At 34.9% G+C, this 17821-nt stretch overlaps 1 protein-coding gene across 1 annotated transcript; it reads left to right on the top strand.

Annotated features, from left to right (window-relative positions):
* The first annotated feature begins 666 nt into the window (after positions 1-666).
* LOC138315081 (ceramide synthase 5-like) lies at positions 667-17299 on the top strand. The gene is made up of 9 exons (XM_069255815.1): positions 667-1121; positions 2727-2853; positions 10652-10758; positions 11103-11160; positions 11764-11814; positions 12103-12324; positions 13245-13351; positions 14291-14456; positions 14670-17299. Exons 1-9 carry the CDS (start codon positions 940-942, stop codon positions 14805-14807), a joined length of 1158 nt encoding a protein of 385 aa, XP_069111916.1. The 5' UTR covers positions 667-939; the 3' UTR covers positions 14808-17299.
* Positions 17300-17821: the final 522 nt, after the last annotated feature.

Here is a 17821-nt window from a genome sequence, read left to right as displayed (position 1 = left end):
CGTCAATTATTTGTAGTGTCACATTTCTCGTTTATTTAGCTAATCAACCAACCACTAGATAACGCTATACAAAGGGCAAGTGTTTTAACATAATAATGTTTGTTTGTTTGTTTGTTTTATTGATTTACGTACTATTAACAGCCATGGTCATGTAAGGACGGCCTCCCATGTATGCGGTGTGCTGCGTGTATGTTGTGCGATGTGTGTGTTTTTGGAGACTGCGGTGCGTCTTCTTGTATAGTGGAACTGTTCCCCTATTTATAGTGCTATATCACTGAAGCATGTCACCGAAGACACTAAACAACACACCCCTACCGGTCACAATACACTGACAACGGGCGAACCGGTCGTCTTACTCCCTGTATGCTGAGCGCTAAGCAGGAGCAGAAACTACCACTTTTATAGACTTTGGTGTGTCTCGGCCAGGGGACAGAACTAGGAGCAGCAGGTACAATTCTAACGCCCAACCTGCAGGGCACAATAAAGAGACACAACACGTATACACCGCAGCCGCCTCCCAAAAACGCACATACCTCAGACAGGCCGCATAATCGGGAGGTCGTCCTTAAATGACACTGGCTGTTAATGGACCGTAACACCTGTTACCAGCCAATTATTTTTGGTTACTACGATATAACTCGTGTATTAACGAGTGTACATTTGACAATAGTGAAACACCGTCCGGTGTCAACTGTATATACAGCGAGTGTGCATTGGACAAACGTGAATACCCAGAGTGCATTGGACAATAGATAGCGAATTAACATCGTCCGGTGACTAATACGCATTCATATTAACCTGCTGACATATGCAACACATACGCTTACGCCGGGGTTCCATAGCTCAGTATACACACATGGCACATAGATAGTTATACCTTTTGTAATGGGTGAGATGTCCGTCTAACTTAACCTAGAGTTAACGGGTACTCTTGTAGAAATGGCGATATTACAGGAATTCAGAACGTGGATGTGGAATGAGAAGAACTGGCTTATGGATTCGACCTGGGAGGAATTCGAAAATCCTCCCCAAGGGGTGTACTACCCTCTAGAGAGACATATTTTACTTCCCAGTATTCTCTTTGGATTTATACTTCTGGGTATTCGTATTACATACGATAGGTAGGTACACTATATCCTCCATGTAATCTTTAACACTATGTATCCTCCATGTAATCTTTAACAGTTTTTATTAAGTGTTTATTCTTTACCAACATGACTCTCTCACCTTAGATCTCACGTACGTATTGCGAGATAATTTATACTCTACAAGAATATTCACGATTGTTTTAATACACACACTCTTTAAAAACGTTTATAAACAATTGAGATACGGAAACACGCAGCTTTAACACAAACATTCATTTAGATAGCTTTGATAATTTGTTGACATCAAGCATGTCAAGTAAATGACATCTTATTGTCTTGCTAGATAAGCGATGTGTTGACAAAAAAGTTGTCTTCATACTTGCCTATCTATTTGTGTTTTTGATATATACAAGAGCATGAGTTTATCGTTTTAGTACAATCAAGCTAACGAGACTATTGATTGTAAATGCACATATGCATACGATCTATAGAATAGGAAGTTTCATTTTATATACACAACTGAACATTTATAGAATACGTATGGTTCAATGCATATTTATGATTTACAAAATGATATTGATCACATTATCTTTCTCATTGTTTGAATAATTTAGGACGACCTCCCATGTATGCAGTGTGTTGCGTGTGTGGTGTGTAGTTCGGGAGGCTGCGATGTATCCATGTTGTGTCTTCTTGTAATAGTGCCGACGAAGAGACACCAAAAAACTGATAACGACCAAACCAGTCGTCCCACGCCCTTCGTGCTGAGCGCTAAATAGGAGCAGAAACTAACGTTTTATACTATGACTTATTTCGGCCACGGGTAAACGCTCAAAGGCCAAACGTGAGGCGGTGACAAGAGGGGGGGGGGGGGGGGGGGGGGTAGGCAGAAGGAAGTCTGTTAAATAGAAAAGATAAGATCCTAAATTTAGTCACAATTTTCTAACGCCCTACATACAGAGCCGAATTTTGCCTCTAACAAACGTGATGTTATGATGATTTGGTATCGGTAAATATTGAATGAAAAGAAGTTTACAATGCTTGGATCATCATTGTCATTTCCCCCATATGCTGTCATTGTAAATCTTTCTACAGTTAAGTATTTATGGATTTAAGACTTTTATTGTGAGTAGAATGGTGGATTCGATAGATAACAACGGTAGCTATCATGTTATCAATGTGCTACCCACATGTTGAGTTTTTACACTGGTCTGACCAGTTAAAGCCATGCACCGCAGGAATGTCTGTTTCCACTTTCAATGATAAAAGTAGTTGGACTATGCCAGAAACCTTCGTGTATAAATCATTACTTAATATTTAACAATAAGAAATGTCAGGTTATTTAACCATGAAAAATCAACATCGTTCAAGATACGAACGTAATGGTGACTTCATTAAGAAATAAAGGCGTGAAATATAGTGACATTATTTCATTAGTTTATATCTGCACCTAAGGTCACAAGGATTGCGTTCTGTACATGAACTCTGGTTACTATTGGGACACATTTACCTACTGTATGATAATACAGTTGACAGATCAATTACAATTTTTACGTTTTCATGCAGAACGTTAGCAATCTTAAACAATCAGACTTCATATCAATGATATTGATATCTCGTTGATTTTTTCTTCCTTAGATATGTCGTGGTTCCCTATGCGAAATACATGGGTCTCACCTTCAAGAAACATTACGCTGTTGAAAAGAACCCTGTACTAGACGCCGCTTATGCAGTTGACAAGTGGAGTGACAAGGAATGTTGTAAGGTAATGTATCAGAAATTGACGTGATGTTACTGGCCAGGTTAAACATGTACATTGTATTTACAGATAAAGAAGGAAATGTAAATCAAAGTTTTCAAAGTAAGTGAGTTTTTTATGCGGCATAAATGTGCGTTTAAGGAATGTGGAGTATGTGTTATGTTCAGCAGCGCAATAGGCATTTTTGACATTTTTAATATTTAACCAGCTGTAGAAAAATAATGTCAGTCAAAAATATTGAATTGCTGAATTTGTAAACAGAAATATGTCTGCACTCCAAATTATGTCGGTATGTCGGCGGAGTTATAAGCATTATTAGTGATATAGTATTCATATACAATTGAAATCGTCGTATAAAATGTATTTCCATGGTAAAAATAATTTTGCTACAAATTGAATTTTCATTGTCAGAAGCAGTGTTAAAATGCCGGCATATTACAATTTTATTAGCTTTTATACTGACATGAAGGTAGGAGCTTAGAAATGAAGAAAGCTCTGGGTTCTTACCACTGTCAAGACACACCAGTCTACGTCCGCTATTACGCTCTCAGTACAATGTGATCGTATTGAGATAGCAATGGGATAACACTATAGATAGGCACTACTTCGACTATTACAATGTGGCACACAGAAATATACCGCAGCCTCCCAAATTAAAGACATTTACACACTGCAACACGAGAGGCTGCCATGAAACAAAATGTTTTATTAGTTCACATTCTAATAAACCCAATAAACCAAACAGCATTCTAAGAATGTTTTTAATGGTTCCAAGAAAACTGGTACTGAAATTTAATAAAATACAAGTAATAACAATACTCCTATTAACCCTTCAGTAAATCTAGTACTTGTACATTATGGTCAAGTCATCTTACGTATGATAATGTGGTAGAGCCGGATACAGGTTAATGTAACCACGTCATTACATTATAATACGGTGTCCACAAATATGCGTACATGTATTTGTAACATAGATATATAGCATGTTTACGATTAATGTTCAGGTCGCTTTAATCTTCTCGATTTCTCTTCCGGTTATCAAGCTAATAAAGTCAATATAAGTTAATATAACCACTCCGTTCAATATAGGATCTGACAATATACCATATGGGGTCACGTTCGGATGACCTTTTACCCCTAATGGGATGTTGTCAGATTATCATATCAAACGTAGTGATAATAAGGATATGTATTTTAATCAGATTGCCTTTATCTTGTCACCGTAATCTGAGTTCGTCGATTTGTGTAATATCTTGTTTATATTTTATTGAGGGTACGATGACTTCTGTTAAGAAATTCGATGCTTGAGCAAAGAATATAGATCAACACCAGTTTGAGAATCCAGTGAGATAATCCGCTTCCTCTGCTTCAGATCTATACAACTACCCAAGTACGTTTGCATTAAAAATTCACGAAGCTTAATCATATTGGAACTGCATCCCACTACGAATAAGTGAGGTTTATACAAACCAGTAATGTGTGCCGAGGCAAAAGTGTACCTTGGTTATCATTGCTGGCACTTTAGATTGTACTGTGGGGCGCTATAATGCTGTATTACGGGTACAAAGCCGGGGATCAATATGTGTCTGATCTGTGTTAAACGGCACACATTCTGCATTCCTTTGTTTAAATAACGTATGGAGGTAGACATATCTTCCATGGTCAACTATCGAATAAGATTTTCTGTCTCCAAAACAAGTGTATACAGGTACAAATATCAATAGTTGTTTATCTATTTAACATAATTCCACTGTCGTGACCACTACTAATCTATTTAAGACATGTATATCTGACATCTTGCTCACCTAGTTGACACATGCTTAAATATTTGACTTTTTATATCTAAGTTACTAATACATATCGCTGAACTAAAGTCTATTATTAGAAATATCATTTGTTTACATGTATGGTAGGTTTTATCTGTTTACAACATGTATGTCGGTTCAACGTGAAATATATACATCTTATATGTAGTGTGCTTTGGTAATTGCACGTGTTTGACACAACAAAGTCTATAAAAGTGGTAGTTTCTAAGCTCCTGCTTACCGCTCAGCATAACGTACGTATAAACGACTGATTTGTTTGTTGTTCGTATAATGTGACGAAGTAGGGTGTGTTGTTCTGTGTCTTAGCGACATGCTTCAGTGAGGTAGTACTACATGAATAACAAGGGCATGGGTCCCACTATTACAAGAAAATATAAAATATGAATGTATTGCAGCCTCTGAACCTTTTACAAACATTAATACACTTACATGCCGGTGAGAGATTTTCTTTAAAATATCTCAAGCGGTTTTTGAGGTAGCAGGTACAAAAATTCTAACGCTCTACCTTTGGGGACAGTTGTCGATCCATATGACAAGCATTACTCATTTTGCACTTCAGGCCCATATCTAAAGTTGTACCACTGCTTAAGGTAGCACCATTAAGCTGCTAGTGTCCCGCAATCACAAGGGAACTTCCAACACACATAGGATGTAGGCTGCATGATGTAGGCTGCAGACTTACCACAAACTTATACATTATGTACAATGAATACCATCCTTATACGACTTCAGCTGGTACACAAAAATACCATCGTTATAGATTAGGTAGGGCGTTAGAATTGTACCTGCTGCCCCTATTGCATGATCGTAAAAGGCGACTTTTAGGATATTATCTTTTCTCTTCTTTTTAACTGACTTTATCTTTCCTAATGCCTCCCTTGGCACCGCCTCACTTTTCGCCTTGAGTTGGGCGTTCGCCCCTGTGAGGAAGGCTCTGGGCTCTGTCTCTTTGCCGAGATACACCAAAGTCTATAAAAATAGTAGTTTCTGCTCTTGCTTAGCGCTCAGCATACAGGGAGTGGGACGACTGGTTCGCCCGTTGTCAGTATAATGTGACCGGGTGGGGTGTGTTGCTTGGTGTCTTCGGCGGCATGCTTCAGTGATATAGCACTATAAAAAGGGCAACAGTTCCACTAAACAAGAAGACACTACATGAATATACAGCAGTCTCCCTCAACACGCACCTCGCACAATATGCACCCAACACGCTGCATGCATGGGAGGCCGTCCTTGCATGACCATAGCTGTTAATAGGACGCAAACAAACAAACAAAAGATCTGAGCTGGTATACATGGAATATCATCTTTATATGAGCTAAGCTGGTATATATGGTATAAATGGAATGCCATCTTTATACGACCTTGGCTATGACTGTAATTATGCCAGTAGAGACAGCAATTAGACACATTTTGGCAAATGCATTTCACACATGTTAAACGGTTTATTAAGTGCTTACTAATAAATAATTAACTATATCAACCCAGTGAAATCTATACTTGACTCTTTCCAATAATAATTATCCCATTTCATAAATAGAATCAGTCACAACATATGTGATGCAGGGGTGAATTATTGATTTCGATTCAATTCCCGATACGTTTCAAAGGCCACGGTCTAGTCATGGACTACATTATTTATGTATATTAGGATACCTATGAAATGAATATGACACAATTTTTCGTCTTATAACTTTAATCTGGAACTGTGCCTGCAAACAACCTTTTGATTTGTCGTTAAAATAAACAATAAATGAAAAATACACTTTTGCATAACAGTCCAACACTCGATTTAGAGAAAAAGAATGATTAAGATCGAAATCTAAGTACATGTAAATGACGTTGATCAAAACTGACCATCATGTCCTAACTGATGTATATCGGTAAGCCAAACTGCGATATGTACCATTTAACATGTCAAAATGAAATATAGTATGTATATAATAGGATATTGTGTATCGTCAACACCATATATTTGCTATTTAACTTCACTAAATGCGATTTCCTAAATTGATTGCATATCCATATGGTTACCGTCAGGCTGCAATGTAGGTATGTCATTACAATTTACATATTGCATGATTGTACAGTGCGACTGAATTTAAGAAATTGCACTACCCTCACACTAAACGTAATAGACTGACAATTGTATATGTACTTGTCAAGTATTGGTGGTATTTCCTCTTGAAGTTCCGTATTTGCACTAAATGACGCAACAAAAAACATCTGCTATAACATTTAATGTGATTTGGGCCCTAAAAATCAGTCAGGATTTACACCATAAAGAACCTTTAAAATTCTTTTGTTAAACTATAAATATTCGACAGACCGTTGAACTCTTGTCTAGACCTCGTCGTCACCCAATGCTATCTAGGTTCATATACTACATTTTTTTATTGTATCGATAAAAATCTATTTATAAAAAAAGAAATTTAAGATAGCAATCATATAAAGCCTTTCGATGCTTGCGCTGAAATGTTTGCAACCGTTTGATTTAGTTTCCAAATGTCCGTGTCAAGGCAGTTCTTCAAGGTTACTGACATAATCGATATATTCCATCCAGTTCTACAACCTTCTGATTTTATCGACAGTTTTATTCAATATGTCATACTTGTATACACCGTAATGATAGAATGCAATTACACTACATTAATGTATAAACCGAACGGCTACCGCTTGTATAAACCGAACGGCTACCGCTTTACACATTTGATATCACATTCAAGTTGAATTAATGTAAAATTTACTTTTAGAAGAACATAATAGATTATTTGGCCAACGTAATAAACTCTAGAAAGCAACAAAGCTTTTATCATGCGATTCCGTATAAGAACACTAATTTGATTTAAAATCGATGTTTTTTTAAGTGACGTTTAAATGACTCGGGCTGGCTGAACGTAAATAAAACAGCCAACCAACGTTATGCTCCAAGGCCTAAATGAAACAGCTGAATGAGTGAGGGCGTTTAACAAGTTGCCTATCATCGATATTTTTTGTAAACACATTGACAACTGTGATGAAAAACAGTAAAGTATTCCGCTACACCTGGCACATGTTGCAGGTGTGATATTTATCGTTTAATATTTTAAAAGCTAGTTTAACGTTTGTTGCTATGAAACGAGATGTTGTCTTCAGATCTAGCGACGCAATATTGCATTAACAAGACAAACTCAAAAGTTTCCTTTTTAAGTACATATACACCCATAATATTTGCCAAATGGGATATTTGCTGACGTGTTAGTAGAACGTGCGTTATATTGATAAATCCCAATCGTATATCTGGTATACGGCTATCCAGTAAGAAAGAACATATATATCTATACAAGATCCGACATTGAAATAAAGATCTATATGGCGAGTCACTAACATATATACAGACACCTGGTAGTGCCTGTCGTTCTGCAGCGATAATTTGAAAATTTAAAAACATAGTCTCATCAGAATGCCACTTTTGGTAGCAGTGTACCACTTTGCATGCATATAGTAATTAGATTTCTGATTAATATAGTACCATTGAAATTGAAGGTCATGTAAGCAGCCATGTTGTCTTTTGTTGGTTATACACACTAGCTGGATGCTACTTTCACCACAGTGCACAACCTGATCATATTTTCCCCCTAACTATTATGTGTCTACACCAAGAACGATGAAATTTAAAGTCGGGCGAGTAATTATATCATGTATGATTATAGCATATTACTTCAGATTTCCTATCAATTTTTGTAATAAGAATATTTGTCAGTAGAAAAGTACAATATAATGAAATATATAGATAAAAAAACAAACATTAAAATAAATCTGCTTTCCCGAGCGCTTTCACAGCTACCTCTTATTGGTCTATATCCAGCATCCCCTGAAGAGCAGCGGAAGCTGTGAAAACGTTCGGGAAAGTAGATTTATTTTAAAGTTGTTTTTTTCATATTTTGTTCCATCACATGGACACGCTACATTTATCTTTTCTATATATATAAACAAATGAATGACAAAATGATACTATTGGCATAGCTTAATGAAGAGTCATGCATATTTTAGTTTGATATTTTTTTTTCTTTAAATTATCAATAAAAATATTATATCGGTCTGGACAATTCGAGCTGGTGTATCCAGTGTTTCATAATGAACGACATTCTGCCTCAAAGTCATATGGTTAAATAAACCTAAAGTTTTGTCACAACATAGCAACAATATCATACCATATTTATACAGAAAATCAACAATCTTGTAATACGGCGTAGAACCTAAGAAAATGACATTTTTTTATTTCATCGTGATTAAAAGTAAAACAAGTATATATATATATATAAATTAGCAAGTACATGCATACTGTGTAGAGCACAATTTGATTGGACTATATCAATTTGGGTCATTTCATTGATGTTTGTAATCAGCACAAATTCTAGAAACCAATTTTGAATTTGAATGGCGAGTTTTTCAGTATGAATAAATTACGCAGACCTCTGATGCACCAACCATCTCAACTTCTGTACAGACTCATTGAAGAATTCTATTATTAGTATGCAAAAGTAAATGAACAAATACTGATTATGCGATTATGGACGTTGTCCAATTAATTTGAATTTCTAAAGTCTTTCCATGTAGGAGAAATCAATTCCTGATAGACACTGCGTCTAAGGATATGCTCAGCGTTTGTATGAGACCTGTATACATATTCCTTTAACACGTCAGGCTCGTGTAGGTAGGTACGTCGTTATGAAAAAGAAAGGTCGCGGGACCCCGTGTTTTAATGCCTTCTAACAGAAAACACGGTGTTTATGAAGATTTGATCAATAATCTGCAATTGTGAAAGCTTATACATATTTTACAATGTGCCGCCTAATGTGGTATGCTTCGCAGAGTAGGTGTATTATACAGTCGTGTGATGCTAAAAGCTTTTTACTACTGAGCACATTTATTTTCTTGCGAGTCTGAGTAGCGCGACGAGCACTTTAAAATGATTTTAGCTATTGATTACTACTTAATAGTCATATTTTACAGATGTCATGTACAATTCGAATTGTTATTCATGTTAATATTTAGCAAAACATTAAATGGAATGACTGGATTGTCCGTTGTCAATACAACGTGACCAGGTGGAGTGTGCTTGTCTTCGACAGCATGCTTCAGTGAGATATCACTCTATAAAGGACAAAAATACAACACGTAAATACTGCAGACTCCCAAAACATACTGTCAGTTACAACACAACACATGACACCTATAGGAGATCGTCATTAGATAATTGTTAATATGAAGTTAACTTATAAACTGAACCAAATATCGTACACAATTAGATTCCATTGGTGACAGGATGATGAAAAATATATAACAAGAATGACTGAACAAGTTTGTTTATTGTGTATTGTGATAAACAACAAAATGAATCGCTGGTCGGGGCTACAACCGGAGGTGGGGGGGGGTTGGCTTTTCTCGGGAATGTTCGGGGAATTCCATAGTTACGTCAGTAGGCCTGTGTATGGTCACCCATCTCACCTAAATATAAGAACATCTGATTGCCGGAGAACAATTCCGGGATTTTCTAACCGAACAATAGGTTAACTGATCATGTACAGGTTTCCAGAAAGAAAAAAAACCCATTACAGGTAGTTTATCCGAAACAGTATTATCAGCTTTACCCCCATCTTTGCATCTAAATGCGCTACATAATGAATATGTCAGTATCCCATTGCATTCATACAATCTTTAACGCAATCAAAACACTGTTCACTCTCTATGTGTCATACTAAAATGATATACATTGGCTACATAACTACACATTTGGGTGGTCAACTGGCCTCTCGGTCTCCTTTCTTCTAGCTGGCCGGGGTTCGATCACGTGAAATTCTTCCAACTCCATGACCCCTCGCGCGCCTTAATCCGTGCTATCCAAAGTTATTTTACATAAAAAACATTACTTGTTTTGCAATCAATGTAAAGTAAATAAAGTTTATATACATGCAGCTACATATCTGTTTTAATTACAGGAATTATCAAAGAAAACATCTTTGACAGAACGAGAGATACAAAGATGGTTCAGGCACAGACGAAGCAAAGAAATGCCAGGCAGGATGAAAAAGTTCAGGGAATGCAGGTAAAAACACAAGGGCTGGTAAGCTATGGATCACAATCCTTACCATAGTAATGTTGCCTCGGAGTTTACAATGGAGCGATTGTTAAAACTTCCTGTTCAGATACACCTATCGGGTAACGTAACGAGATATGAAGGTCACTCTGTCATTGTGAACGAATTTTTGTATGCAGATGTTATCGTATTTATTTAAAAGGTAAAATATGTGTGTTTTGAGGTAGGATAAATAAAAGGACATGTTTTTCTTTATAGGATAATATGAATAATGTGCGCTCAGCGTTTTTCTAACTTCTTAACCGCCGCCTATCCTTTGACGTGTATCTAATTTATCATCATCTTACTTTCAGCTGGTTATTCCTGTTTTATACCTCCAGTTTCTTGTACGGCCTCTACATATTATGGGATGTAAGTTGTTAATGACAACATGTACTACATTTATACACCGATTTTCAACTTTAAAATGATAATAACCTCCCGATACGAAATGAAATTGACTCTGCATCACATTTTACATTTGTATGGTACAATTAAACTGCTATGGATTATACTACACTGTATCAGTATTGTTTTCTTTGTAACTCTCGCCACAATAATGACAATATGTATTTGCCCATTGCTTGTATAATGCGTCCGAGTGGTCTGTGTTTGTTCTGTACCTCTGGCTGCATACTTCAGTGTGATAGCACTATAAAAAGGGCAGGAGGTCCAATATTGCAGTCATAATGCGATATACTGCAGTCTCCGAACATACGCACTTCATACATGCAGCACAACGCATTCACAGGAAACAGTCCTTAAAAGACCATGACTGTTACATATAAGACACTAAGCAACACACCCCATCCGGACACATGATAATAGCAATACACCTGTAACAGTTATCACGTCAGCTATACACATATTGATAATTTTGCTTGACTTAATAAATGATATATGCCATCTAATATCTCGAGTATAGATATTACATTCTATATCCTTCCATTTTTTCTTTTTACATTTGTCTTGAAGAAACCTTACTTCTGGGATACAAAATATTGCTGGACGATTGGTAGTAAAGGAGTAAGTATTAATATGAAACTATTTGTATTTCTGAATTCTAAGTAAATCATAATGATTTTATGTATTCAGGAAGTTGATTGTATGTTCAACTATAAAGTTTAAATATTATGCTTATATGGAACACGCTAGTGTTTTATCTATTTATATTGTTGGTATATACAAATAAATCTAGAAGGAATATTTTTGTTAACACAATATCTCGTCAGTTCAAATTGTAAACTAAAAGCAACATTCATTCGTTCAGTATCTTCTCATTCACTAATGAAGTTGAAATTATCTTCATTTCAGCACGTGCCTAATGATATATACTTGTATTACACCATAGAGATGGGGTTTTACTGGCAGCTACTTTTCACGCTGATGTCGGACGTGAAGCGATCGGATTTCCGAGAAATGGTCATTCATCACATTGTTACTATTACGCTCATATATTTCTCGTTCGCCTGTAATCAAGTACGCATTGGTTCTCTTGTTATTATTCTTCACGATTCCAACGATGTCTGGATGTCGGTATGTATATAGCTATGATCATTTGATTTAAGATAAATAAAAATATTAATAAATATACAACAATTATGACAGTATCGACTGTGGTTCCCATTTTATCAAAGGTTTTAATAAGAACGTAAAGACGAAGAAAATCTAGAAAATGTGTGTCTTTCAGATTACTAATAAAGACTCAATTTTTTCAATACCTCTCAATTTTATTATTCTTTATATGAAGTTTTATATTTTTTCTGTATCAAGAAAAAAACAAAACATAAATATGCAAGGTTTGAGTGAGTTTTTGTTAACAAAATATGATGTTGAAAAAAAGCTGTCAATTAAAAATGGATGTATTGAGAAATTTGATCAAATATGGATCAATTGGAAATATATTTTTGAATAGTTCTTGAAATATGCCAATCTATGTTTGTATGATGTTTGTATGTTGTAGTACTTAAATATGTATGATTTGAATCTTTTTTGTTTTGTTTGTGTATTGTCTATAATTCTTTATATAAGTGTGTGTGTGTGTGTGTGTGTGTGTGTGTGTGTGTGTGTGTGTGTCTTTTTGTGCTAGATTTTGTTTGTATATACAAATGTTTTATTCACTCCACCCAAAACAATTAAATTCCACATCTTAATGTGAACAGAATACTCAATACACAAGTAATTTTCTTAAAAAGTTTTTCCTTTTTTCCCTTTAACTATAATGGCTCTAAAAATTATATTTATTGTTTAAATTGATGAATTGATGCATGCTGTGCGAGAGCCCTCCTGTACGAGGACATTATTGTTCGGGGAGTTGACCCCAGCATTCAGTCAAAATAAAATCATAACAATGGTAATATATGTATTTATCAAACAATCAATCACTAAAAAGTTATTTAAAAATCGTTTCATTATGTGATATAGTAAACATCAGATATTTTTTCTTTATATTTTAGGCTTCAAAAAGCATCAACTATTTAAAGAAACAGCGACTGGCTGAGATTGTATTTGTGATATTCGCTTTGATATGGTTTATATCCAAGTTGTATATCTACCCATTTTGGTAAGTATTACAAAACGTGTGTTAAATTATAATCCGGTATGTAGACTTTAGTTAGGTCATCTGACCCGACATATAGCCACAATCAGTTGTCCGCCGTGCGTTACCTTTCACGTTGTAAACGTTTTTCAGTGGGATGAAACTTGTCTCAAATAATTTTGGCTTAGTCCCGATGAAGTTATATCATTTAACGGGCCGATCGGAAATTCAAGATGGCCGTCATATTCTAAACACCGTGTGCACCTCTAGTAAGTTCTACCAGTGAAGTATAGTTGAAACATACGACATGATTCTTAATCTTAAGATGGCTACTAAGAAAGCCATCTTGAAAACATATTTTCAATTAATACGGAAGGTCTACCAGTGCTATGTAGCTGAAGTATGCCTGAAATCATCCTGGCATAGTCTCAATTATATATATATATAAGCCATTAAATTTTTTTACGAGGTTATCATATTGACATTAATCGCTAAATATTCGCGAGTTTCATATTGATATTTCATCTATTGTAATGGTAAAGGTGCATGTAGCGCAATATGTACAAAAATACTGTTATTGTGCACTTCTCTATCAGGAATATCTTTAATAACAAAGATACTACAGGGAAGATGCGATATACACACTTAAAAAGCTTCATGTGATTGACTTCATTTAATCTTAGTATGTATTTATAAAATTTTATGATACAAGCAGCAATAATATATGTGTAATAAGTGGTAATAAGATATGGTTTTCGCGTGAAAAATTGTTTCCTCATACAATGAGAGGTCGAAGCCGATTATAGCACCCGTCAGGCAGTGGGTCCGTTAATCATAAGTTCTTCAAATCTTTACGACAGTTCTAACTATAGATGCAACACTATGTAACATGTAATGTGTGATCGTGATGGTGATCATCAACGACAAAAGGTGACTATTTCCGTTGGTTTTGCATTATTACAGGATTGTGTGGTCTACAACTTTCGAGTCAGCGCAATATATTGAGAATATCAGATACATTCCGGTCTACTGGTTCCTAAACGGTTTACTCTGGACACTCCAAGTGTTACATATTCTATGGACCATCATGATTATCGGCATTCTCAGGTCAAAGGTTACAGAGGAAAAGGTGAGTAACACAGTCACTAATGCTAATTTATATGATGTACATAATTATGAACTGTGTTACGCAGACGAAGTTTTATAAGTATTTGAATTACTTTGCAACGATTTCAAAAACCATATAAAACCCATACTCAAAATAAATTAATAAAACATGTGAGTGTATTATATTTAATATAGCATGAACTAACTATGACTAACACGAACTATTATTGTTCAGATGAGAGATGTCAGAAGCGACACCGAAGACTCAACTGGAACAGAAGACGAAGAGACATCTCAAGAAACAGAGGCTGTTGGCAATGGCAACGCAAACGGGCTAAGTCGACGTCCTCAGACATCAGGAAACAGGGGATAAAATATCAGCTGTCATCGTACGATGAAAATGTGTTGCATACTTCGGAGTCGGTTTCAGCAAATATCGGGGAACAAAGTCAATGATCTCGGAAACTGGACGAATACACATTAGGAGTAAAGATATGTGGAACGCCTTTAAATCACAGATAAGATTCTTAATCGAGATTGAAAATCGACAGAAAATTACATGTAGTGCTAACTGATGTCATGTATTTTTACGTCGTTGTGATTAATATTGTTGTGTGTTTGCTTGAGCTATAAATGTTTTACAAATGAATTATATGTGAGATGAAGGTTGGTTCAATGAAATAATATGTAGTGTATGGATGCAATTATACTATCATTTGATAATGTCATTTGTTAATACCGCGCAGATTTTAATAAATGATGAAATACCATAACCTTTTTTAAACATTTTCTGACATTGCTAATGTTTGATAAAGTGTTGGATATTTTTATAGTGACTGAGTTTTATATTAGATATTTTTATGGACTATATATGCATAGATATAAACATTTGTATAGTATCTTGAAATGAATATCTGTGATATGCAAATTTTGGTGAGAAGACTCATTGCTAGGATTTACAGGTTTTAAACACATTGTATAACCTACTTCGCCTGGTGATTTTTTGATAATTCTTTTACGTAAGACATACACAATTGTTATCTTCAATCTACTCCATACTATCTCTGAAATTTCCAGATCAACAACATTGCTCAATATAGTAGTTGTACATCAAAACCAACGAGACATGCTCAATAATATAGATGTGTCAACAATACTTTAATACGTGAAATGAACGACTTATTTTTATTTTTAAAAAATCAAATTGATGTCAGGGGCACTAAGCAATGATGCAGCAAAGCCATAGGTTTCTGTCACCAACTGCATTTATATATGCACATAAGTAAACTAAAACGAACTTGCCAGAGCAAACACAAGTACAAGATATCATATTTCTGTGATAAATTATACTGTACCATGTTATTTCTGATTAATTTCGACAGGTGTTGGTATACCACCAGATTTTATGCCAAATTTTACCCGCCTTTATTACTGCTACCTCTTTTAGCTATTAGCGCCACATGAAGTATTTGCATGTTACATTCTTTTTAACGTGCTAAAAGTAACATGTACCTAAATGTTATACAGCCCCGCTTATGTACTACAATAAAATATCAATATCTCAAACAGATGTCATTGCCAGTCGTCCTTCTGTATGGAGATAGTAGTCTGCATGTTAAATGAACTGACAGGTGTAAATTTAATGGATTGAAGCAACCAATTACTAATTGTAACAGATACAAATTGATACGGGTCATCTGAAGAGCATTTGCTGATCGTCTAAATATAACAAGAAAACGTAATCCTATTCGGTTTAAATTTAGACAATTTAAAATTAAAAAAAAAAACCTAATGTAATTTTGTTGATTACATTTTCCCTAATATATTTAGGTCGAACCCTTCGATGTCACTCACAATATTGTGCTTTTAAACTCTTTCTTGTTATCTAATTGATATTTTTCTAAAAGCCCTATTATCTAATTATCAAATGTTAGCGATAATATGAACTAGTTTATTAACGCAATAAACGTTTTGTTTTAGTAATGTTGAATCTTTCAGTACTTAGTAGCATACTTCGAATATGTTTTAACCATACTCAATATCCCAACGAACACGCTATATTTTATTATCATGTGTGTAATTTCATGGCAATTTACTACATGTGTAGACTTGGTAAAATAAATGATATTCAAGAGCTGCATAAATGATCAGAGATTGAGTGCTCTAGATCAAAATCATGTAGATTCCATTAAAACGAAATATTTTTCACTTCAACAGACCGTGAAACATTGATTCTGTTGATGATTTGCTCCATTGACCATCTGATAATGTCTCGAAATAGCTGTTTTCCGACACAATATTTGACTATAAAATCCGACTTAATGTTGTATTTATTTAAACATATCTTTCTATGTTTTATGTATGAAATTGATGATCATATGCAATTAAATTTGTAAACGTGGATCGATTGTATATGACACATGAGTTATATCTAAAAAAATCCGATGAAATTGCTTTATTTGTCATCTATAGCCAATATTGTGTATTTTAAAAAGATTTTGATTAATTACTGTCAGAATTACATTTTGAAAATAATATGATACTTATACATGTAGTAAAACGTACTTGAATGCAATGTCAATTTACTTGATATAAAAAGAAACCCAACGACAACTTTATTTCTGTGAAATTTTCACTAAAGAGTTTGAAGCATTATATGAAAAGCATTGTAATGCCTGTTTCTGTTAGTCCTTACTATTGAAGCCGTCCTTTCAATATCAAAAACCCAAACCAGTATATATGGTGGAAATGGCCCTCAGCAAACAGCATGTCCCTTGGCTTACACTTTACCGAGCCGACATGACGTTAATGCTAAATATGACAAATGTATTTTCATTAAATTGTTCAATAAACTTTATTACAGTATCATAGCATTATGTGTTTTTACTCTGAAAAAAAAGTAAAAAATAGTATATACCGAGATGTTTGAGATAAGCTGATGGTTGAAGACCTGCATTCCTCCTTGTTAATATTCATCGGGTTATTATAGATCCAGGAACGAATACTACCCTGGTACTTCGACGATGTCAGTTAATAGAAGATCTATATGTCATTACCTGTAGTACGGAAGTTACATCCTGGTTAAATGTCTGATATTATCCCCTCTTGAGCAGCACTTAGCTGATTCTTCTTGCACTACTAATCGTCTGTTATGTCCCTTTCAGTCAAGGTATTTACATTCAGTTTATATATAAGATTTATGAGATCAGAGGGAGTACACTTTTAAAAATATCCATTAATTATTTCCTTATCACGTAAATATGGATAAAACATCAGTAAAGTAGACAATTTATTTGATGAATTCATGAAAATTCAACTGCTACTAATACCTATCGCATCCTTCAAAACAGCTGCTGCTGCTGCTTTGCTGCATTTAGATATGTTTAC

This window comes from Argopecten irradians, chromosome 2 (genome assembly GCF_041381155.1).
Source record: "Argopecten irradians isolate NY chromosome 2, Ai_NY, whole genome shotgun sequence".
In the NCBI taxonomy this organism is placed as follows: Eukaryota; Metazoa; Mollusca; class Bivalvia; order Pectinida; family Pectinidae; genus Argopecten; species Argopecten irradians.
The sequence above is the reverse complement of the archived record's forward strand: the minus strand, read 5'-3'. Positions and strand labels throughout refer to the sequence as shown.

What these genes read in the sequence shown, in the direction of transcription:
- LOC138315081 (XM_069255815.1), top strand. Translation starts at nt 940, where the DNA reads ATGGCGATATTACAGGAATTCAGAACGTGGATGTGGAATGAGAAGAAC. An exon ending in ATTCGTATTACATACGATAG is followed by an intron (nt 1,122 to 2,726) that starts GTAGGTACACTA and finishes TTTCTTCCTTAG; the next exon opens with ATATGTCGTGGTTCCCTATG. An exon ending in GGACGATTGGTAGTAAAGGA is followed by an intron (nt 11,815 to 12,102) that starts GTAAGTATTAAT and finishes TCTTCATTTCAG; the next exon opens with CACGTGCCTAATGATATATA.